The sequence below is a fragment of the Balaenoptera borealis genome, assembly GCF_965194805.1.
Source record: "Balaenoptera borealis genome assembly, chromosome: 1".
In the NCBI taxonomy this organism is placed as follows: domain Eukaryota; kingdom Metazoa; phylum Chordata; class Mammalia; order Artiodactyla; family Balaenopteridae; genus Balaenoptera; species Balaenoptera borealis.
Window position 1 is genome coordinate 78,838,700 of NC_138860.1, and position 22,768 is coordinate 78,861,467.

Genomic DNA, 22,768 nt, shown 5'->3' on the forward strand with positions numbered 1-22,768 from the left:
AGAGATCAGAGCACACACAAATGCAAATCAGACACTGATGGAGAGGCAAGTATACACGTAGACATCTGTTATTACATGCATGCATCGAACGTGGATATGGGTTCTAACAGATTGAAGACACACAGATGCACACATGCACACACACACACACACACACACACACACACACGGGCATTAGGATTATGCTGAGGAGTAAACCTCGGAGAGATGACTCCTGGGAAGTGGCTTTAGAATTATCTTGATATGTTCCCTGGACTAAGTAAGGTCCCCCAGGATGCTTCTCTCCACCTTCCCTACCACCGCCCTGATCTCTAAGCAAAGCCAACAGGGAGACAGAAGGCAGGGAGGAAGGCTGGACAGGCTGAGCAGAGAGGAGGAGTCATGCTCTGGCCTCATCTTCAGTTTTCTCTGTTTTTCTCTCTCTGGCTTCTATTCGATTTCATTTGCTTTCTGCAACAGCTTCTCTTCTTTCTTTACTAGCTAAGCCATCTCTTCTAGTTTAGGTTTAGCTGCTCTCCTCATATTCTGGTCCCCCCTGCTCTCCCCCCTTGAGATGGCAGTAACCCCACACCTCAAGAGAACATCTGTGTGCCCCGAGGATGTTTGCACATCATTCATTTTCTCCCCAGGTCAGCCAGAGAAGCAGACGCTGCGTGAAATCTCTCTCTCTCTCTCTCTCCATTCTCCTCCCTCTCCTCTACATCCCCAGACAAAACAAGAAACCACCAGCTTCATAAAAACAGCATAGACTTTAATTCAGGTTGACAGGTGGGAAGAGAGCTAGGATTTGCATCCAAGGATGTCCGGATGAGAAGACTGTGCTGCCGAGAGAGGCAGGGAGGGCAGAGAAGTTTGAATGGCCTGGTAGCAGACCTGGGCGAGGAGCAGGGGTGTAGCCACACAGTGCAATATTGCCAGGGCTTCTGCCAGGTCCAGCAGCACGTCCAGGGTCTGCTGGGCCAGACATGTTGACACCACCATGGCCCTGGACCTCACCAGGGAGTCCAATCCCAGAACCATGCCCTGAGGCCACCAGAAAATGAACCAGACGCATAGGATATCAACCCAGGGACATGGCCCCCTGCCCAATGCTTTCTTCAGCCCCTTGGCTCCCAACAAACCCAGTGGCAACAAGATGAAGATGGCAAAACAGGCTGCAGCATGTATGGACCGCAGAATTTCCCATTCCCCGCTGAAGGTCACTGTGCAGAGTCCATGGGAAGTGTCACTGCCCAGCGTGATTGGCAGTGACAATAGGGCAGACACTCCCCAAAGTCCCACACTGATCCCCAGCCTGAGGCCTGGGACGTGACCTATACCCAGTTTGGGGCCCAGGCAGGCATGGCACCCTATCAGCAGAGCTTGGGCAAAGGCTGAGCCATACGAGACCAAGTGAGCTAGGTGGCACAGGGAGGTGATGAGGGCCCCACTTAGCCCCCGTGCCAGGATGGGCACCATAATGCTGAAGAGAGCACTGCCCACAGCCAACTGCACCAGGATAGACCGGTTCTGGTAGACCCGACGGGGGAACAGAGGTCTGAGAAACGCGTAGAGGACGGCTCCACTCATCAGGATGCCCAGGACACTGGCGAGGATGAAGAAGGGCAGTGAGGAGTCGTCGAGCAGGATACAGGAGTGGCAAGGCGCAGCTGCTTCCACATCGGTGAAGTTATAGTCTGCGTCGTACAACTCAAGAAATTCACTCCAATTCTTGTCTTCAATGGCCATCTTAGTAGAGTTGTCATCAGCCACCTGGAGGACATTCTCAGAAGGGGCAATCAGAGCATCTAGTTACCCCACTGAAGGGTATCCTGGGAACCGAGGGCAAGAGGTGGGGAGAGAAAGACAGTGGGGACGTGGGGGCTGGAAGAGCTGGATGGAGTGGGGATGGTGGGAGAGGACAAGGCAGGGCGACTCAGGAGGATCCAAGAGTCGTAGGAAAGCAAGGGAAGGGACTTCCCTGGTGGTCCAGTGCTGGGGGATGAGGGTTTGATCCCTGGTCGGGGAGCTAAAATCCCACATGCCTCGCGGCCAAAAAACCAAAACATAAAACAGAAGCAATATTGTAACAAATTCAATAAAGACTTAAAAAAATGGTCCATGTCAAAAAAAATCTTTAAAAAAAAGAAAAAGAAAAGAAAAGAAAAGCAAGGGAAGGGGAGTGGACAGGACTGGGAGAGCGGGGAGGGGGGAGGTCTGGATGGAACTGACAAAGATGAATGAGGAGGCAAATAATTGGGGACCTAGGACACTGAGGTAACAAGGGGAGAAGGAAAACGAGGGAAGGGACAAGAGATGAGAGGAGGAGAGAGGTATACAGACGCGAGGGGCAGACAGAAGGAATGGTGGGGGGCAGAGAGGGAGGGGCTGTGGGCTCAGCCCCACACTCACCGGGTGCAGACAGTTCCCCATGACACTGCTGGGCTCAGGGCAGGCAGAGAGATGGGCTGGGATAATTCTGTCAGTGGCTGTGGTTCCCAGATAAGTGCCAGGGACTAATGAAGGCCATTGGCTCTGGGTAGGGCTATGGGGCGGGCAGTGCAGGATGGGGATGCATTCAGGAAGTCTTTACCCCACGCCCACTGCCTGCCTGAGCCTCAGGACCACTTGAGGCCCTGGCCCGGGGCTTCCTGTTTTGAGGGTGGATTCCGCTGGTGGGGACCTGCACTCAGGAAAGGAAAAAGGTGGGGACCAGAAGGTGGGTATTTTCCCGAAGGTGGAAAGGGAGGCTTTCCGAAGGTGGAGAAGCCAGGGGGTTCCCAGCATAAAGGGATTCTTCAAGCACAAGGAAGGAAGAGGGGGCCAGAGGTGAAGTGTGAGACAGAGATAAGAGATGTGCTGGGAAGTTGGAGGGAAAGGGCAGCTGATGGCTCTCGCTGCTTCTCTGTCCCCTTGAACTTGATCCAAGGAAAGATAGTTCAAAAGGGATGTGTTTGTGGGAGGGGGTATTAGTGCTGCTTGTGGCTGGATCCATGTGATGTTGACAGCCTGAGCCACATGTGTGTGAGCAGGGGCTCTTTGTGTATCAGTTTGGGTGTAGGAATGTACTTACTTATCTGTACTTGTCTGTGTGTGTGGCTGTGTATTGTGTATCCTGTGTATCATATCTTAGTGCTAGGTTTTAGGCACGTGTCTTGGTGTGTGTACTGCTATCTCCAGGTCTGGGTGTTTCAGTGTGAGAGGAGGGAGGGCTTAGGGGCAGCTGTCAAGGTTGCATAATGAAGCTACTTCAGGGAGCGATTGGGCACTTGCCCAGCCACCTATGGGCACAGTGAATGCATCTTCCATACCAAGCAGAACACATGACGTGACAAGTTAAAGCAGGCTCCGGGGGACCATGGGACAGCATATTTTAAAATGGGACTGTTGCCTATGGGGTAATCTCTATTCATATTTCTGTTGGGGGACATAAAAGCTCTGGAAATGCTACACTGGCCTGGCACCTTAGCAAGATGTAAAGTTTCTTGTGGTGGGGGAGAGCTATTTCTCTCCAGTTGGCACAGGGAGAAAAGGCGTGTACCCTGAAGAAGGATGCCCCTAAACCGACACCTCTGCTCCTTGGTACCCCCTCTCCCCACCATCCCACTGCTTTCACGTGATCTCTGCTCTTTTGTTCCCTCCACCCCTACCCTGCATTTTATTTCCTCACGTGGGGACACTTAGCCTGGACATTGGGAGGGGTGAGTCATGGAGTGTCCGAGTTGGAACGATGAGATAAACAGAGTTGGTTAGGCGACACTGTTTCATTTGTCCAGGAAAGCGCGGGATGTGGTAGCGTCAGTTCTGACGAGTGGTCTTTCCCACTCACACAGCGCCGCCTGGAGGCGGAAGCAAAGGTGCAGAGGGATGGCCATCTTGCTAAGATGGTCCCCTTTCTCCCAGGACTGCAGCTTCAGTTTCAGGTTCAACATGAGGTGGGCTAGGAAGGGAGTTTGGGGGGGGGGGGGTCTGTTGAAGTGGTCCTGGCATGGTGTTGGGGGGGGTCTCCTCCTTCTCCAGCACAGCCTGGCAGAGGGCATGGGGAGCAGTCAGATGCTGTGGAATGAAAGGACCTGGCCAAAGGGGATGAACGCACTTCTCTCCCTTGGAGAGTTATATCCATTCCATACAAGATGCCCTGGGGGGAGCAGCACGGCAAGGCACACACCACCCCTGGAGGCGCCACGTGCAGGGGGACCAGCAGAACAGCCCTTACACACACGCATCCCAACAGGAGCAAGAGCGCCAAGAAGGAGGCAGCCGAAGGACACGGATAATCCAGATATATTGAGGGTGGCCCCTCTGAGATTAGCACAGGAGAGTTAGAAAGATTATAAAGATACACGATGCCCTCGCTGCTCCCTGCCCCGCCCCCCCCCAGACAGACACACACACAGCACAACGGCCCCTCTCCCCCTCCCCCCGCCCCCGTACAAATATGGCTTCTGTGTAATATGGACAGAGTGGTTCAGCTCAAAGAGGAAAAGTCATTTTCCCAAAAGCGGGTGCTGGGAGGCAGGGAGCCCACAGGCCTGGGGCCCTAGGCTGCCTTGCTGCTGTAAGAGGAGGGGACCCCGGGCTCTAACCAGCGGCTGGAAGATTCACAACGGTATTACCTGAACTGAAAAGGGTGGCAGATCTGCTGCCTGCAGCTGCCCCCACTTTGCACGCCCCTGGGTTGTCAGGGCAAGAGGACATGCTGGAGGAGGGGGAGAGCAGTGCCAAGGGGCACCCTGGGTCTGAGGCAGGGCGGCCGGCTGGCGGGGAGGGGCGAGCAGTCTCGTCTCCACGGCAACCGGCTCGGCCACAAGGAAGACAGAAAATCAAAAGCAGGGGTGGAGATGGGAAGGAGACAGGCAGCATCACTCCCAGCCCTCAACGCGCCGGGTACACACTATGGGAACAAGAAGTGACAGTGGTCATTCCAGGGGTCAGCGCCAGGGAGAGGCCGAGGGATGCATAGCAAAGGCTGTGGCACTGACTCCGTGGCTCTGAGAGGGGAGATGGAGGCGGGGGTTGAATGCCCTGTTTTAGGGAGAGATGAGGCGGACGTGAGCAAAAACACACCCTGGGACTGTTTTCTCCATGACAGATGGGCGCTGGGGACGGCATGGAAAATACCAGGATGGGGCAACATCCCAGGTGAGGTACACAGCCTGCCTAGGGACCGTCAGCTCCCAAAGCCCTCCTTTACAGGAGCCCTCCTCCCACAGCCCGCCCACAAGCCCAGGAGCCCCTCTGCCTCTCACTCACACACACATATGTGCACAGACACACACAGACATGCACTCACATTATTCCCTTCGTTTGGGCAGGAAACAGCTCAGTGCAGTGAAGCTCCTTTTAGTATTTTTGTTGTTATGTCTGCCTGGCTGCTGAGGGAGGGAGGGAGGACTAAGGGACAGCTTCGGGAACAAGGAGGGGCACAGGGCAGCACAAGACAGGGAGGAGGAGTTGCCGAGCAATGCCATAAGATGAGTGGTTGCCACAGTCCAGGGCTCGGGTGAGAGTGAAGGGCCCCTCGGCGGGGAAGCGGATGCAGTTTAGGGCCCAGAGCAGTGCCTCTCCCACAGCTGCTGGAGCAAGGAGGGCAGCCTTGCTCTGCTATCGCCACCGAGGGTGGTTCCTGGGAAAAGGGCCTGGCTTCATTCATCGTGGGGGGCCATCTCTGCCATCCTTCCTCTCCAAGTCTGCCCCTCCTGCAAGGACCGGTGTCCTCCCCCAGGGGGAAGCCCTGGGCCCCCGCACGCGTGGCTGCATGCCACCTGCAGGTCACATCCCCTCGGGGACCCCCATTCACTCCTTTCCTGTTGGGGTGGAGAAGGGGGTGTCAGATGGTACCTGCTCCTCTGTCCAGAGCTCAAGGTGTGCGACTAACAGAGGAAAAGCCACCTCCAGCTCCTGCTCACAACCTCCCCGTCCCTGGAGAAGTCCAGGAAGAGCTCCTGCTGTAGAAGATGGAGGGCTGGTGAGAGCCCCCCACCAAACTGACCCCGCTTCTTTCCTGCCCTTACCCTCTCCTCATTCTCCTCCTAACACTCTGGGTTTTTTTAATTTTGTTTTTGTTTTCTTTTTTGTTTTTTGCTTTCCTCACCCCAGGACCCCTGCCCCTCCAGCCTGGAGACGGATTTGATTTGGGATTGTTACAAAAATAATAATAACCCAAACGCAGAGAAGCCACGGAAAGGGCTGAGGGCAACCTTCCCTCCCCCCGCCCTCCTCCCTCCCCATTCCAAACCGAGTACAAAACCGCACCCAAAGCAGACATTCTGTACAGGGGGGTGGGGGGGGGGGCTGGGGAGCAAGCGGGAGGGGTGGCCCTGGGGTCGCTCTGTACAAGTCCAGGTTGGTGATGGCCCCAGCAGTCCCCACGGGGTCCCTGGGGGGCTGCCCCTAGATGAAATATTCCTTCTTGTCGTCCCCGCCCGACTGCCCGCCTTCTGCGTTGATGATGGCTGTGTCTGCATCTGGGGCGTCATCAGAGCCTTTCGCCTCGTGTGTCAGGTAGGTTCCTGGGGAGAGAGAGAGGCTCCTTCTTTTAGGAGCAGTTTCCAAACCTCTGAAGCCCCTCTGTCCACTTTCCCACCACCCACCCACACCTTGCTTCTGTAATTTTTCTCCTGCCTAGAGCTTTCTTCCTCCCCGCCTGCCCTAATTTGCATCTTGCTGCCAACATCCATCACCTGACCACACCTCCAAGAATTAATGAATCCTGCCTTTAATTAGAGTCTGATCTATAATACAGGCCAAAAAAAAAAAAAAATGGTGTGTGTATGTGTGTGTATATGTGTGTGTATGTGTGTATATATGCGTGTGTGCATGTAAGGTGGTGATAGGGAAACTGCTAGGTCAGCTCCATGACAACGAACCTGAGATCTGGCTAGCATTTGCCCAGTCCACGTAAGTCCAGCTGCTGGCTAGAAGGAATAACAGAGGGGGAGGTCTGAGAGGAAGGCGTGTGAGAAGAGGGGAGGGAGAGATGGCAGGGATACAGGAGAGGAGAGAAAAGTAAAGGGGTGGTGTGAGGACAAGGCACAGGGAGACCAAAGGACAAAAAACACGAGGCTAAACAGAAAGGAGGAAAGTGCAGGAAGGAATGGGAAGAAGGTGCAGAGTTTTCGGCAGTCCTCTGTCTTAAAGGCAGGAGACCCTGGAGGCAGAGCAGCAGGGGGGAAGCAGCTGCTGACTGAGTGGGAAAGTGGGAAGGTTTGATTTTACTTGGATGATCACCAAGTGATCACACTCTGCTGTGGGGTTGGAGGTGCTCAGTTTATCACAGGGTTGGCTGTGTTCTTTCCTCCTCAAACTCTCCAAGGGGCCGACTGAGTCTCCAGAGGCCCTTCCTGCAGCCTGCTCCTACCGGCCTGCCCTTCACTCACTGATCTCCCTACCCACGCCCAAGTCCTCCTGATGCTTCCCTCACGCCTCTAACCTTTGTGCCGGATCAAGTAGTGGCCAAGGAAGATGAGCAGGATGAGCAGCAGGAAGACGATGAAAGCTACAATCCCGCCAATGATGGCGTGGTAGGTGCTGGAGGATGAGGGCACCGGACTGGGATCTGGAGGGAGGTGGGATGCACAACAGTCAGGTCTGGGAAGAACCCTTTATCGTACAGCATTTCTGACCTGGCCATGGATCATCTTACACGGCACAGAACATGGACTAACATCAGGAGAATGGAGTGGCATCATCCAGCAAAAAGGGATACGTCTTATTTTGTACCTAGTTTCTTACAGAGTATCTGGAACAGAGTAATTGTTTTAAAATAATGTAATCATGAATACATAGATACATCTGCTCACACTAAACCTTTTAAGTTGAGTTCGTGAACCTGAAGCTTGACCTTGGTCAAAGATCATCACTTTCATGTCTAAATCATCTCTTGTTCTCTCTCTGTGTGTGTGTGTGTGTGTGTGTGTGTGTGTGTATGTGTGTGTGGTGTGTCTGTCTGTCTCTCTCTTTCTTTCAATTTCTGGTTATCAGAGTATTTCTTCCCTATCCCCCATGCCCTCTTATCCTCCCGTCTGCTTTATATTCTGAGCTGGCCTTTCTAGGGGGGCTTCTCACCATATCCACCCATTGTCCTGATATCAGATAGGGAAGGAGAAGTGAAAAACTGATGGAGCCAGGAAGAGGCACTTTGAGAGCACCTTACAAAAGACGATGGAATGTGAGTCCCTGCATAAAGAACAGTGTTCCTTCTTGGTAGGGGAGCTTAGAGTTCCAGCAACACCCAATCCTCCAGCAGGTCTCATTAGAGAGGTCTGGGACTCCATCTTCACTTCCCCACCAACCAAAGGTTTGTGGGAAGGACAAAGACTGAACTGCTTCCTCCCATGATGGCAAGGTCTCGGCCACTGGATATAGAGAATCTGTCCTCCATAGCAGCATCTATAGAGGACAGATTCCCAAGCACAGGTTTGGCCAAGCATGCGAAGGAGAGCCACAGCCTTAGTCAGAGTTCCGCAGATCTGAGGAGACAGTGCACAGGCCCAGGACACAGTTCTGATGTGTCCCAAATTACATGAGCTGTAGTTGCGGCTCTCCCACCCATGGGAGAGCTACTGTTTTTTTTTATAGACTCAGCTTGAGCCTTGATGCCTCATTGACTCCTCATACATTTTGTCTCTCCTGCCTTATGTCTCCTCAGGCTTCACTGGACCAGCTTTTTAGTTCCTTGCCTGTCTCCACCTTATTTGGAAAAAAAAAACTTATGCTCTGGTTTTTATGCTCTGCTTGGGAGGGAGGGAGAAGAAGGTCCCCGGGGCTCTATGATAGGAGGGGTGGGTGTGATGGTGTAATCTGGAGGAAGCACACTGAGGTTATCCACTGTTCTTCCTCTTCTCTCCCCTCTCCTCCCGCCCCCGGGAGAATGTGAGACACAATCCACATTAAAAATCAGTCCTGGATAATTATCCCAGAGGCTGTGGGAATGTAAATTCCCTGGAAGAGCATAGGTCTGCACGACCAAAATGAACTCTGGGGTCATCAATTACATGTCACTGTCTCTAGGTAGAGCTCCATTTAATTTCACTCCAGGTAGTTGGGAGTCAACACGGTTTAGGATTATTTCTGGAAGGAGATGCAGTAACTCCTGCTACCACCAGGCGTCAGCACTGGCAGCAGATGCCGTCAAACAGGACCGTGCTTTCTAGCACAGGGTCGGGGGAGATCAGCAAGAGACCAACCACAAGGGCACAGGAATTTTCTCTCACTGCCAATCATCGTCAGAGATCTGGGGGCAGACACAGGACCTCAGTGCATTGTCCTTGCTCCTGGCACCCTACAATAGCTTTGTTTGTTGTGCTGAGGCAGCTCCCACATGCTGAGGTCTGTTCCTGGAGTTGGAATCACCCCATCTAGACACTTTGGTCCCAAGATCTCCGATCTCTTATCCCTGGGAGGCCTGGCTTCTACCCCTACACTGCTTTAATGGGCATTTCACATACGGGAGTCTCTCATGTTCCCCTGCCGATGCATTTCCCCTATTCTGAGGAAAGGCTTATTAAGGCTTTCTGGCAGGACCCCACTGCTGTTGGGGTCTTCAAAAAACCTCCTGCCACCTCTGCATAAAGAGGCCTCTGTCCTAGCCTATCACATCTCCTGAAGCTGGATTGTGTGGTCACACCTTTGGGAAGAACTTCAGAGAAGGAGCATCATGTAGTCTCTCTAGAAAATATGGCATCTGAGAAAAGATTCTGACTGTCTCTCAGCATAGTACGAACTTATCTCTATCTTCCACCTGGATTCTATATAGTGTGTCCAAGGTCTGCGGAAAAAGGAGATGACAGCAGCAGCATGCATCCTGTACTAGTCACAGGAGAAGCAACTCTGAGGACAGCCTGTTGCAAAGGGAGACGCATCTACACTCACACTTGAGTGGCTCTGGGGCCTCTACACACAGAATTCTTATTCTTGTTGCCAGGTGAGTGCAGGGGCTGGAGGATGGTATTGCCTGGGTCACCACTGCTAAACAAAGGCAGATGAAAGTCCACCATTCCACTGATTTTTCCTTATTCCACATTCTAGAATGGACCTAGAGCCTAAGTCCTCAGGTCCTCTGGTGGTGGGCTGTTGCCCTACTAGCCCACTCCCAACTATGGTCTGGGGATGCTATCAGGAGATGGAAAGACCAGGGTACCAGATGGCAGAGGAGAGGAGAAGGGGTTTGCTGAAGGGGAGCTACGCAGGGCTCACCGTTCACATTGAGAGTGTAGTAAGCCTTGTAGCTGCCCATGTTGCTGGTGGCTGTGCAGCCGTAGGTGCCGCTGTCACTCTTGTTGAGGAAGGGGAAGATCAGGGCGCTCTCCTGGGTCATCTTTAGCGGTGGCACACTGCCCTCCTTCTCCCATAGGTACTGCTGGGGGCTGTTGAGGCAGAGAAGTCGAAGTGATCAGAAAAGAGTAGGGCAGGGAGCTAAAGAAGGACAAAACAAAACAACACAAAACTGGGAGCAAGGAAGTCAAGGACAGTTTGATGAAGGCTCGAGCAGTTATAGGGGCCAGAGACACTGAGCTGCTCAGAGGCAGGCGGAGAGTGACTCCTTGGGGTTCAGTCTGGGGACGAGGAAGATTGCCTAGCTTGTATCTAACTGTGACTTGGTTCCTTACAGGAACCTCAGGGGCTCAGCCAGGGGGCGGCCCCTCCCCACTTCTGCTGCTCTGCAGGAGAAGCAGTCAGAGGATGGGCGTTGTTAGACAGTGTCAGGGAAAATGAGAGGCTCAGACAGGACGAAGGAGATGGGAAGACTTTAGGCAAAGTCTTAGTCTGTAGAGGTGTATTACAATCCAGGAAATGGATCTCCTTACGCGGGATTGCCACGCCCCTCGCAGTGGAGCAACAGCTTCTGGCCCTCGCGGGGATGCGGAGGGTCTGGCCTAATCTTCGCTGTTGGTGTGTCTGTGGAGAAGGAAATGGGGTCAACGTGAAACTCAAGGTCACCTCGATCTCAGAATCATCCAGTTATGCGTTTCAGCCACCACCCCTAAAGGCCCAGGAGCCCAAGAGGCTGTGAACAAAAAGGCCACCCCCCAACCTCTGTGAGCAAAGACCACTATTGCTGTTGGATGTGTGACGGAGTCATACGGCAACCTTGCAGAGGTAGGATTATGGAAGGTCTGTCCTTGCTGGGGACCCAAGGGGTGTCTTAACAGCTGAGAAGGGGGATCACTGGATCATCTGTGCCTAGCACATAAATGGGACTTAATACATGTTTCTGATGGAACAAATAAACTTGAATTTGATCACTGATTGAGTTCACAACCTCTCCGTCCTCTCTGCAAGGGAGCTTAAATGGGAAGCAATGCCTTAATGCAGAACATCATTTTTAGTGGCTGGTCCAAAAATGAAGTGAGAGCTTTGAAACAGCAAGAGATGGAGGTCATATTTTGGCTGCAAAAAGGCCCTGACACAATATAGATGGGTTCTGGGAAGGAATGATGGCATCTGCCACCGATGCCGAAGGGCTGCTTAGGAGGCTGGGTCCAGATGGCCGCATAGAACAATACAACCAGATGCCGGTTTAGAACAACAGATAAAGAGGCCGAGCTTCCCCTAAGGATAGAGCCAACCTTAACATCCGGTTAATGAACGTGTTTCAGTCCAATCAAACGGGACAAAGAGAATCAGGCCAGGTGAGAGAACAGGTGTTCCAGGAGCCCACAGCCAGAGAAGCCTCTAGTGCAGCACCTGGAGGATAGCATTTGTTGACTGACTGCTGATCACAGTTGGGCCAAAATGATCCCTGGAGAGTAACTGCCAGATGGTCCAGTACCTAACAGAGAAGTCTCTGGGGCTCAGACAGGGGATGGCCTTCTTTAGCCCTGGCCAGGGACCAGGCCCTGGACAAGGAACCCAAGGCCAGGGGCTTTACATTCAGAACTAGTAATCAGAGAAACACCTTATAGCAATAGAGAACTTTGAAGTTTACAAAGTTCTTTCATTATATAGCGTTTCATTTATCCTCATGAAAATTCACTGAAGTAAGAAGGGGCCACTACGAGATTAAATGCTTTGGTGAAAGTGACCTAGCTAGTAAGCAGTGGCTCTGCGGCTAGAATCCAGGTTGTCTGTTTCCAGATTGAGAGTCTGCTAAACGGACAGTGACACCACCCCAAACCTACCTCATGGTCAAGTTTCAGCAATGGGTCTAGCAATTGATTTAAAGAGCACTGAAGTCAGTCCTGGATCGTCCATAAGGAAGAGATGAAAGGTTTGAGTTACTTTAGAAAAACACCCAGCCTTTAGATAAGTTAGGACAAGAAGTGCATTCTTTTATAACTCATTATCTTCTGCCTTTCTACTTCATTTTTTTTCCCCTTGACTTTTCTACTCAGAAAAGTTCTTTTTGAAAATTTGTAAATTTCCTCAGGTGAGTGGGTCATTTCCTACCCATATTCAAGGCAGATTCCATAGAGGGATGAGGATCCTTGGAAAGGTTGGGAGTAGTGATTTTGACAGTGGCCACTTCAGGTCAGAATCCCAAGAAAAATCATAGACCTGGGGCAGACTAGTGGGGGTACTATAGGGAAAAATCTGGGAATAATGATACCAGAGAGAGCATGTTTTCCTACCACCTCTTTTCTTGAACTCATAGTATGTTAGACCAAGAAGAAGCCTTTGTGATTCCATGTCCGTCTTCTCATTTAGCAAATAAAGAATCAAGCTCAGTGGGGTAATTTCCTTAACATCACTCAGCTAGTAAGCGGTGGAAGGCAGACTAGAATCTGTCTTCTAATTCTTGATTTGCTACAGTTACTGCTACAATTTACAATCTAGATGCATAACACTGGCCTAGCCTAGGAGATGGTAAATTTACCTATCGGGCCAAATCCTGCCAGCTACATGTTTCTGTAAATAAAGTCTTATTGGAACATAGCTACGTTCATTTGTTTACATATGATCTATGGCTACATTCCTGCAGCAACAGCAGAGTTAAGTAGTTGAGACAAAGACCACATGGCCCTCAAAACCTAAAGCATTGACTATTGGGCCATTCATAGAAAAAGTTTGCTGACCCTTGGCCTAACCCTGGCAACTCTTGTCTTATTTTTTTTTAACCTATTTACTTATCTGTGCCTGGTGCTTCATATACAGTAACCCGCACGTTTCTTTTCCCCACTCCCCATCTCATACCGGATACTCTTCACTCACAAGCCCATGACATACATAAAACTTCAATGCGTTGAGCGGTGGATCTGTCAGCTCCCTTTAGAGATTCATGGTTCACAGAGCATACAATGTCTGCCCCATCATCCTCCCGGGTGACCTGGAAGGTGACTGAGCTGCTCACGGTGAAGGTTTTGCCATTGGGATCTTCCTGTATTCGGGTTGGTTCCCCTAGAGAGCAGAAACAGACACACACTCGCACACACACATAGACACAGAGTGAGCCCTAACATGCAGAGATTGTGTGGGCCCCACTGTAGACATACAGATGGTGCGTCTCAACTTAGGCAGACTTAGGAAGTTGTGAAATGGATATGTACACACAAGGAGGATGGAGTCCCCAACGCGCACACGCGCACACACACACACACACACACACACACGACTGTACACAGAATATCTGTCATTCCCCTTTCTTCTTCTACACCAGGCCTTATGTGCATATACACAGGCATATAGACATATACCCCTCACTCCCTCTCTCCTCCCCGCTGTCCCAGCACCACCTCCTCCTGTCACCCCCAAGGCAGGAGGAACTTACCATGAAGCTCTTGGTCACCCTTCCTCCAGGTGAGCTGGGCTGCAGGTTTGCTCCCAGAAGACTGACAGTTTAGGGTAGTTGTATCCTTTTCCCGTAACGATGACTTGTAGCCAGTGATTATGGGCTTCTGTGGGATTCCTGCCATGGATAGGGGATGGCCAGGATAGGAAAGAAAAGCACCCTGAGGTCACACCTCATCTCTCCCTGCAGAGATAGACTCTCTGAGGGTTAGGATATCTGAGTTCTATTTTGGTTTATGATGGGTAGAAGGCTAGAGAAATTATCTTTCTCTTTGATAAGAGAAAGACCACCCCAGGGGGAGGAGATATGGTGGTGGGAGATTTACCACACCTGAGATGATACATGACCCAACAACCCAAAATCACAACTGGGTGGCCACAGACATAGTGTGAGGCTCAGGGGAGCAAAGAAGGAAATTGAAATGTAGGATCAAGATGAGAGCATGCAAACAACTGGGGTGCTCATCTTGGAAATTATAATCATACACTGCACATACTTCTCATGTTTCCCTTATGCAATCTTGGGAGGTAAGTGGAACAGACACTATCATCCTTTTGTTACAGGTTAGGAAAGTCAGGCTCAAAGAGGGTAAGAGATTTGTCCCAGAGCAAACAGTAAGTAAAGGAGAAAAGCTTAGACCCCACCACTCTTTGCATTTCATTCCATTGCAACGGAAACACGCGCTGAACTTTCCCAAAATGCTTGGAGACTTGCTTGGCTCTAGGCTGCTTCAGGGGCCCACCCAGGGAGATTTGTTTGCAAGAAAGCACGCTGTGGAGACACTGGGGTTTGGGAGCCTCACCGAGCACGGTGACGAGGGACTTGGCAGTTCTCACGGGCATAGTGAAGATGGAGCAAGTGTATTCACCCTCGTCTGCCAGGGCCACGTTGCTGATGCTGATGCTGAGCTCATGGGGCGTAGATCTAACCAGCTGAATCCGATTATCTCGAAGGGCTGGGGGAAATTGGGAGAATTGGAAGCAAGGCTTTTACTGGTGACTTTCATCTTTATCTTCCAATCCCAGGCCAGCTTTTTTTTCCAAGAAAGGGTCTAGTGTGGTTTGGGGCAGGGGAAAAAAAGAAAACTGCTCCTGAGTTTGAGTAGTCTTTAGTTTATTCAGTTACTTTCCTGGGCCACTGGGCTCAGTAGCCTCAGAGATACTCAGAAAAGTAGGTTGGATCTGTGGGCCACATTGGGGAAACACTGACATCAGCTGTCTCTTAGGGTTCCTTTGGGGTGAGTCATTCCAGGACCCTATAAGACCATGCATGGCCTAGGTCAGAGTCATAATTATGAAGTTTCTCTGGAACCAGCTGAGGAGCCCATGGCCTGCTGCTTCCCCAAACAGCATCCCTTCATGTTTCTCAGTCTCTGGACTACAGGGACATTTCCTCTCAGCTCTGCAGCCCCCTTCTCCAGCCCATGTTTCCCATGGAGGCAGATAACTCATGGGACACTACCTCTCTTCTCCCCAAAGTAGAGAGTCTGCTGGGCAGGGTTAGACCATTGCAGGGATGAATCCTCATGATCTTTGACTTGGCACTTGAGCACCACGGTGCCACCAGCCACCACTGTCTCATCAGATGTCCAGGGCTGACTGTCTGCAGGGGTAGAATTGGGTTAGTTTCCTAAGGCAGCACTAGCCCCTCCACCCATTTCTGGGCCACAGTCCGCCTCATCTAATTCAGACCATCCAAGGCCCACGTCTCTGTATTCTCTTAACGCATCATGGGGGAAGGAATAGAGGTGGGGGTGAGGCAGGGGAAGACAGACCTTTCTTCCTCTTGCTTTGAATGCACAGAAAAACAGTCACTTGTTGAATATTTGCTGAATGAACTGACAGGGCCACAAACATTTTGAGGGATAAAGGCACCCCAGATCTACACATACCACTCCCCACGTATCTTTTCTGATAGAGTTCTACCATTCACCTTTGAAAACACACATACAAGTTTTACCTTCCTGCCACCACCTGCATATAAGAGCAAGAACAGAAATGGTTGTAATAATGCCCAAACTATAAAAGCGAAGAAAAGGCCAACCCCCAAGAATGTGGGTTGCACATTCATTTACACAAGAGGTAGCTAATAAAACTGCAAAATAAACAAAAAAGATTTTTAAAAAAACCTAAAACGTTTTGACACAGACTTTTCAATTCCTCCAACAATAACTTCCCTTCAATCATCAGCTCCCTTAACATATTCCTTTCAGTATCAGTACTACCCGCCTCCCAAATCAACACACAAACCCAAATCACTATCCTGACGTTATTTTAAAGAACAATGGATTAAAGTTTTCCCTTCGACGTGATAGAAATATGGTTTCTAATCCCTCTCTACTTAGTCAAGTTAAACAAAAGAAGGACTAGTAAGATATCGTGAGGATGAGTCATTTGAATCCCAAATGTGCCTTCTAATCAGGCCTAGCTGTGAGCCCCTCAGTCTGTGTGACACTTGCTTCCTCCACCCAGTATTGTCCCATGTTCCCCAAAGCATGGATTCTGATTCCTAATATTGATTCCCTCATCTTCAGGTCTGACTTCCTGTGACCCAATGGCACTGACCTCTGCAGAGCTAAAATAACACCTTCTAGCTCTGATTCCTGAAACATCCACACAATTTCTTCTAGGGTACTAAATTACTTAACCAGCATTGTCGCCTCTGAATCAGAAACCAAGAAACGTACTTCCTACATTCCCTAATTGAGCAATTTAAAACGATCCCCATACTCCCTATGGCACCAACCTTACCCCTGCCCTATCTGCTTATTCCTGTCTTTCCTGGTCACCAGAGCTCCATTTCCAAGGAATATTCAATGAGCGTTCCTAGCAGAGAAGGGGCCCTGAAGAGTGAAGGTGGCACCTGCCCGAGCTGACACCAAACACCAACGCTTCTGAGTGGCTGTCTCCAAATTGGAGCCCAAAGCCTGGCTGCTAGTTTTAGCGTTTAGAATCATAAAAATTAGAACTGACAGGGATCTTAGGAATCATGGAATCCAATTCCCTCATTTTACAGATGTAGACAATGAGGCAATGGAGGCGAAGTGATTGCTTAAGATCATTCTACCGATCAGTGATTCTAGTTAGGACTAGAATCCTGAGTCTCAAGGCAGTGCTCTTTTCACTGGAATGCGCCTCAGGTAATCATCTAACTTGAGAATCAAAACTATGACTTTAATGTTAGCAAGCCAGAGACTGAGCTGGCTGAATAAAGGTGGAAGTGATATCTTCCTTAAATATCTCAACGAAAGGTTTGGGAAACCTATCATTTACTGCTAGCCATAAACCGATTTTTGACTGGTAATCCCATTGTCCCTGGTTCCTTTTGAAGAATTCTATCTTGATTGTGTCTTTCCAGAACCTCTTTATTCTGAGTAATACACTCCTCCTGGAATCATTTTATTTTTGGAAAACGGTGTAAGGGATACAGAGGTCCCTGTACCGGAGTGAGGGAAGGAGGAGTAGGTGCCAGGGGAGTTGGTGGTGTAGAACTAAGTACTAAAATGTCAAATGGAGAGGGGGAAGAGTTGTGTGGTAATGAGGGGAGTGAGAACACAGGGTGGAGGCAACATGAGTGGGAGATGATGTGAGGATGGCGGAGGGAACTGAGGGACATTGAGATGAGGGGGCCTGGATTCTCACCTTGACTGGCCAGCATGTCAGGGCTGCTCCAGACTGTGGAGCTCATGGCCTCTTCGAGTGGAGCCAGAGTCCCCAGCTCCAAATTCTGCTCTTGCCAGTAGCCTGGGGAGAGAGTCTCCATGAAGGATGAGCCCTACATTTAAGCTGCTAACGTTTGGGATCTGTACTTTCATTGTTGGGGATGGGGGAGAGGACTGGCCCCTGTGAAAAGCAGCTTCACCAGGGTACCTAAGAGAAGGTGGCTTTCTCACAAAAGGGGGAGATTAACTCAAGTCCTGAAAAGGGAAGTGAAGTCTTCCTCCAAAGGGGTGAATTAAAGGAGGATGCTAAGCTTTAGCAGTCAATCACATAATGTTAGAGCCAACAGAGATCTTAGAGGTCATCTGGTCCAGTTCTCCCAGTTCACAGGTGAGGACACTGACGCCCACTAGGGTTAAAAGTGACTTGGCGAAGGTCATACAGAAACAGGAAAGATAACCAAAGACTTTTCATTCCTGATCCGGGATTCTTTCTGCTACACCAAATTATCTACTAAAATAATGACAGGTTTAATCATTAAAAAGTACGTTCCCATTTAATCCTTTTAATAAACCAGTTAAATAAGTACTGTTGGTATTATCACTTCTACCTTGAAGAGGGGAAACAGAATGAAGTGACTTGCCCAAGGTCCTACAAACAGAAGAACAAAGACTGGAAATTAAATGCCTGATTCCAAATCCAAAGCTCTGTTTCAAGGTGACACCCTTAGCACTGAAGACACAGACCACAGCTGGGGATGAAAGTTATCCCACGCCTTCCTAGATTGTTACCTTCTATCCGGTGCTCCGATTCTTAAGCTTTCCTCCTCCACTCTCAGTCCCACTCACCATTTTATATCACTGACTCTGCTCCCTCATCTGGCACAGCACACGCCCAAGGCTTGAGTCACCGGCTCTCTTCCTAGTTGGTAGGCCCTAAACCCTTTTGTGAAGTACTGTATAGTTTCCATGGCCTGTTTCCCCCAACTCAACCTGAGAGACGGAGGGACAAAGAAACCGGCCTTGAGTATCTTTTCAGGATCTCCCGTTGTAAAGCCAGTAGCCAATCACATGCGCACAATTCAGTAACGTCATCGGCTGCTGAGCAGAGTCCGGAACTGCTCCTTGTCCCGGGCCTGGAGTCCGGCAGAACTTCGCCAATTGTCCCAGCGCGCCCGCTCCAGAGGCAGCGGGGGAGGGCGGTGGGAGAGGAAAGAACGAGAAGGGGGCGATGGGACCGAGGAGGATGGGTAGGGGAGGTGGGGAGGGTACGGGGTGGCAGGGGTGTGAGACTAAAAAGATAAGTGGGACGTGGTCTTAGGGTCCACGAGAAGAAAGGGGACGAGGAAGAGAGTTGCAGAATCAAAGGGAAAGAAGGGTGAGGGAGAGGAGAGAGTGGGGGAGGGAGGGAAGGGAGTACCGGGGAAGGGAGAGGGATGGGGGAAGGGAGAGGGTGTTAGAAAGAGTCCTAGCCTCGGGATAGGGCTCTAAGATAGCTTCAGAGGTTCACTGGCCTTCAAGGAGACGCCTCGCCTCTCCACTGTTCCTCAGACATCCTCCAGGAGGTTTGAGAAATGACTCTGTTCCCGAACAGGAGAAGCGCTAATGCCCAAATGCGGAGGGGGAGTAAAGCAGTGGAAAAAAAAAAAAAAAAGAGTATCTGTAACAGGTAGAAGTAGGCAAGAAAGCGAACAAGGAAAGTGTTGGTGAAGAGAGGCAAGAAAGATGAGGATGGGAGAAGGAAAGGCGGCCAGGAAGAGGACCAGGGCGCTCAGATCCAACAGAGAGTCCCCCTGGGTGCCCTCGCCCTGCTGCCTTCTGTGGACATCAAGAATGGAGGCAACCGGAAGTTGGTGAGTGTTTCTCGGTATTTTCCAGGTCGTCTGTTTGTGGGCGCTTCCACACACAGTGGGAAGCCAAACTGGTTGTGCTAAAGCTTGGAGTGGTGGAGGGACAGGGAGAAGCCAGAGAGGGGTCAGTGCTCCACACCACAGTATTGGTACCTAGTGCACCAAGTAAGCACTAAATAGACCTTTGCTCAAATGGATAAAATAGCCATCTCCTACGCTGGCATAGGGCTTTCAGTTTGCAGAGTGGATTTTCAATCATGAATTCATGTCAAAACATCCTTGAGGGAGAGGCAGCCAGATACAATCTTTTTTTTTTTTTAATTTTAATTAATTTATTTTTTTGGCTGTGTTGGGTCTTCGTTTCTGTGGGAGGGCTTTCTCCAGTTGCAGCAAGCGGGGGCCACTCTTCATCGCGGTGCGCGGGGCCTCTCACTATCGCCGTCTCTCTTGTTGCGGAACACAGGCTCCAGACGCGCAGGCTCAGTAGTTGTGGCTCACGGGCCTAGTTGCTCCGCGGCATGTGGGATCTTCCCAGACCAGGGCTCGAACCCGTGTCCCGTGCATTGGCAGGCAAATTCTCAACCACTGCGCCACCAGGGAAGCCCAGAATCACTTTTTAGAGATGAGGTTTAGAGGGGTTCAGTGACTTACCTAAAGGCACACAAGTAACACCCTCTCAAGGATCCTTTCTCCTGCTGGTGGTGCACTCAAAGCTTTTTCAACAGCTTCTGTTTCTTATAGCATTTCAGTCCATTGTATTGCAATTTACTTGTTTCGTTATCAGCCTCCTCATCTAAACTCAGAGTTGGTGAAGAGAAGGAGCCTTCCCCTATTCATCTTTGTATTTTCAGCACTTAGCCCATAGTGGGCTCTCAGTACATTTAACTGGCTCTGGTAATTCATTCAGTCACAATTGGCACTCTGCTGTGTCCATTCTTACTCAGGCAGAGCATGTCTTCTGTCCAGATAGCATAGGTTTAGTCTTCATTCTCTTGCTCCTTATTTCGTTTGTGCTGTTTTCTGCCTTCTTCTCAGTTGCTTTTCTCCTTGCTTATATTCCCTTCATCCCTCCCCTCCTCCTGCATTTTGCTGGCATTTTTTTTTTTTTTTTTCTGAATAGGATGAATAAGTGAAATGATGATGTCATTCAAACTAAACTGAATTGTTTAGATGAGGGGTCTGATAACTAAACAAATAATCTCCAATAAATGGCATATTAGGGATATGCTTGATATACAGTATTGTCCCTGTAGGTTTACAAGGAACTCACTCTGGTTTGTTGTGTTTTAAGAAACTGATTAAGAAGTAGCTGGGTTTTTTTTTTTTCCTCCTGGAGGTGATATTTTACCTTGTAATTCTCCAAAGTACTTATGATCTCATGTCTCCTCTTGAGAACTGTCTGTTAATATGCCTGAAAGTTTTCTTGCTGTTTTTATAAAATTGTACACCTGTAATGATAAATTCCAAATAGCCACTCCCCTGGGTGCAGATGAGTGATTATAATGTTATTCACAGAAACATGGATAAATGGCAGAAATTATAACCTGGAATGTGAAAGCCTTGTTCTTTGAATTTAGAGCTTGCCAACTGTTTATGACATCAGCATAAATTCCTTCAATGGATTCAGACTCAAAAGGAAAACTTAAGAGTGCTCTGAAAAGGTGGCATGCACTTTGAAGTGGAAATAATGACAGTTCTGCTCAGGCAGGGTCATTGGAAGGAAATGCAGACTTTGAGTCCACAAGACTGTTAGTAAGGGGAGGGCCCAGGTTAATCACATTGAAAAACAGATAAAGAGAGCTCCAGTCATATGGGTCATATTGTTTCCCTGCTTAGAAACCCTCACTGACTTCCCACTGTCTGCAGATGATATCCAGATTTGTTAGCCTGGCTTATAAGATCCTGCACGGTCTGATGCCATTATGCCTTTCAGCTTTGTCTTTTCTTTACTTCACTCACCCCATATCCCAGACATATGACGCTATTTGGAATTCTTTCTATAAACCCTTTCCTTTCCTGCATACATTCCCTTTCCCACAGTCACTCTGTTGATAATGCTCTTCACCCATCTTCACACATCTAAGCCCTAAAAAGCCTATTTTCTGTGGCACTTCCTTCAAGAAGCCTCCCCTGATTCCCTGATTGCCTCAGATGGAAATAATTTCTGATTTTTTTTTTTTTTTGAGTCACAACACTTTATCTCCTTTTCTTAAATTATGCATCACTCTTTACTTTGTACTGCAAGTTTCGCTTTCTTCCTAAATTTTAACGATTCTGCAGGTAGGGTTGATATCTGATTCGTCTCTGTATCTGGTACTGGCCCTAATACAGCATATTGCACTTAGAAGGTGCTTAATGAGTACTTCTTTAATAAATGAATCCAAGATGCTTAACATCTTCAACTATGAGAGCTAGGTTCAAAATCTGCCAGTGAAGAGGAAATAGCAAACCAAAAAGGCTAGGAAGAAATGGGCCAAGGAAGAGGGTAGATCACCCAGAAGCTGAAGCTCTGTAAGTTTACAAGATGGGTGGAAATCTCTATTTATTGATTACCTTCTGTGTGTCATGATCCAAGCGAGGTGCTCTATATGCATTATTCCAGAATAACCCTTTAATAGGTATTATTATGCACATGCTAAGGATGTGTTAACTAAGACTCAGAGACTAACTAAGACTCAGAAAAGTTAAGTAACTTATCCATATGATGCATCCAATAAGTGTTGGGATAAACTTAGATCTCTCTGACCACAGAGCCCAGACTTTCTGCATATCTTCAGTACACTGCCTCCCTTTGCAGGAGCATGTGCTTCGTGTGTGTGTGTGTGTGTGTGTGTGTGTGTGTGTGTGTGGTGGGGGAGGGCAGAGGTTACAGGTGGAAAGATTCCTTCTTGCATTGCTGGCCTGGGGGTGCTCACCTAAACAAAATTCACAACGCTTACCTGCAATATGATAAAAATAACAGTGTAGCAAGTTGGAAATGAGTGCTTGTGGTGGTGGTGTGATTTGTATCCACTGAATTACATTTTTAATTGGATTTCTTGGTGTGTCTTCATCTATATCTTTGGGGGCTCACCCCAAAGGCCTTATAATTTGGGATGATTCTTCAGTTAACCAAGCAATAGACGTGTCCGGTTAAAACTAAGAGTGCCCTCACGTTTTCATAGCACTCTAGCACCTAGGCTACGAACTAAGATTGTCTTCTTATTTGCTCTCAGTTGTCTGGGAGGTTTCTTAATTCTTGGTCTATTTACTCATGGGTTCCAGTAGCTTTAAGACTCCCAGCATTTTAAAGGACAAAGTAGCCCTATCACCCACCGATTTCCTTCTGATTAATTGTTCATATTAAGAGTAGCAGAGGTGGGAACCAGGGACTTACTAATGTGCCTTTTAAAGCATACATTGGCACCTCTGATTTCATTTTTCATCCATAGTACAGGACCTCACACATAGTAAGTGCTCAATATTTATTGAATAAATAAATAACTCAAATGAATAAAAATGTATTATGTTTCCAATTTAAGTGATGCTAGTAAGGAAGTTTATATGTCAGTA

At 49.2% G+C, this 22,768-nt stretch overlaps 2 protein-coding genes across 4 annotated transcripts in view; both read right to left on the reverse strand.

Moving 5' to 3' along the window:
- Positions 1-730: 730 nt before the first annotated feature.
- Positions 731-4,326, reverse strand: ACKR1 (atypical chemokine receptor 1 (Duffy blood group)). Its single transcript, XM_082406755.1, has 2 exons — positions 2,392-4,326; positions 731-1,764 (listed from the first exon to the last, which is right to left on the reverse strand). Exons 1-2 carry the CDS (start codon positions 2,410-2,412, stop codon positions 781-783), a joined length of 1,005 nt encoding a protein of 334 aa, XP_082262881.1. The 5' UTR covers positions 2,413-4,326; the 3' UTR covers positions 731-780.
- A 980-nt stretch (positions 4,327-5,306) lies between these two features.
- The window catches only part of CADM3 (cell adhesion molecule 3), a 30,274-nt gene continuing 12,812 nt past the window's right edge, over positions 5,307-22,768 (reverse strand). Inside the window, exons 2-10 of one of the 3 annotated variants that reach the window (XM_082406311.1) lie at positions 17,350-17,451; positions 15,170-15,310; positions 14,511-14,663; positions 13,688-13,825; positions 13,147-13,317; positions 10,788-10,878; positions 10,177-10,346; positions 7,412-7,537; positions 5,307-6,491 (exon numbers count right to left, since the gene is read on the reverse strand). In XM_082406311.1, coding sequence (XP_082262437.1) covers positions 6,373-6,491; positions 7,412-7,537; positions 10,177-10,346; positions 10,788-10,878; positions 13,147-13,317; positions 13,688-13,825; positions 14,511-14,663; positions 15,170-15,310; positions 17,350-17,451 — 1,211 coding nt within the window. In that variant the 3' untranslated portion in view covers positions 5,307-6,372. The remainder of the gene's footprint in view (positions 6,492-7,411; positions 7,538-10,176; positions 10,347-10,787; positions 10,879-13,146; positions 13,318-13,687; positions 13,826-14,510; positions 14,664-15,169; positions 15,311-17,349; positions 17,452-22,768) is intronic. The other 2 variants (XM_082406312.1, XM_082406310.1) reach the window with 2 other exon arrangements.

What these genes read in the sequence shown, in the direction of transcription:
- ACKR1 (XM_082406755.1), bottom strand. Translation starts at nt 2,412, where the DNA reads ATGGGGAACTGTCTGCACCCG. An exon ending in TGGGGAACTGTCTGCACCCG is followed by an intron (nt 1,765 to 2,391) that starts GTGAGTGTGGGG and finishes GCCCCTTCTGAG; the next exon opens with AATGTCCTCCAGGTGGCTGA.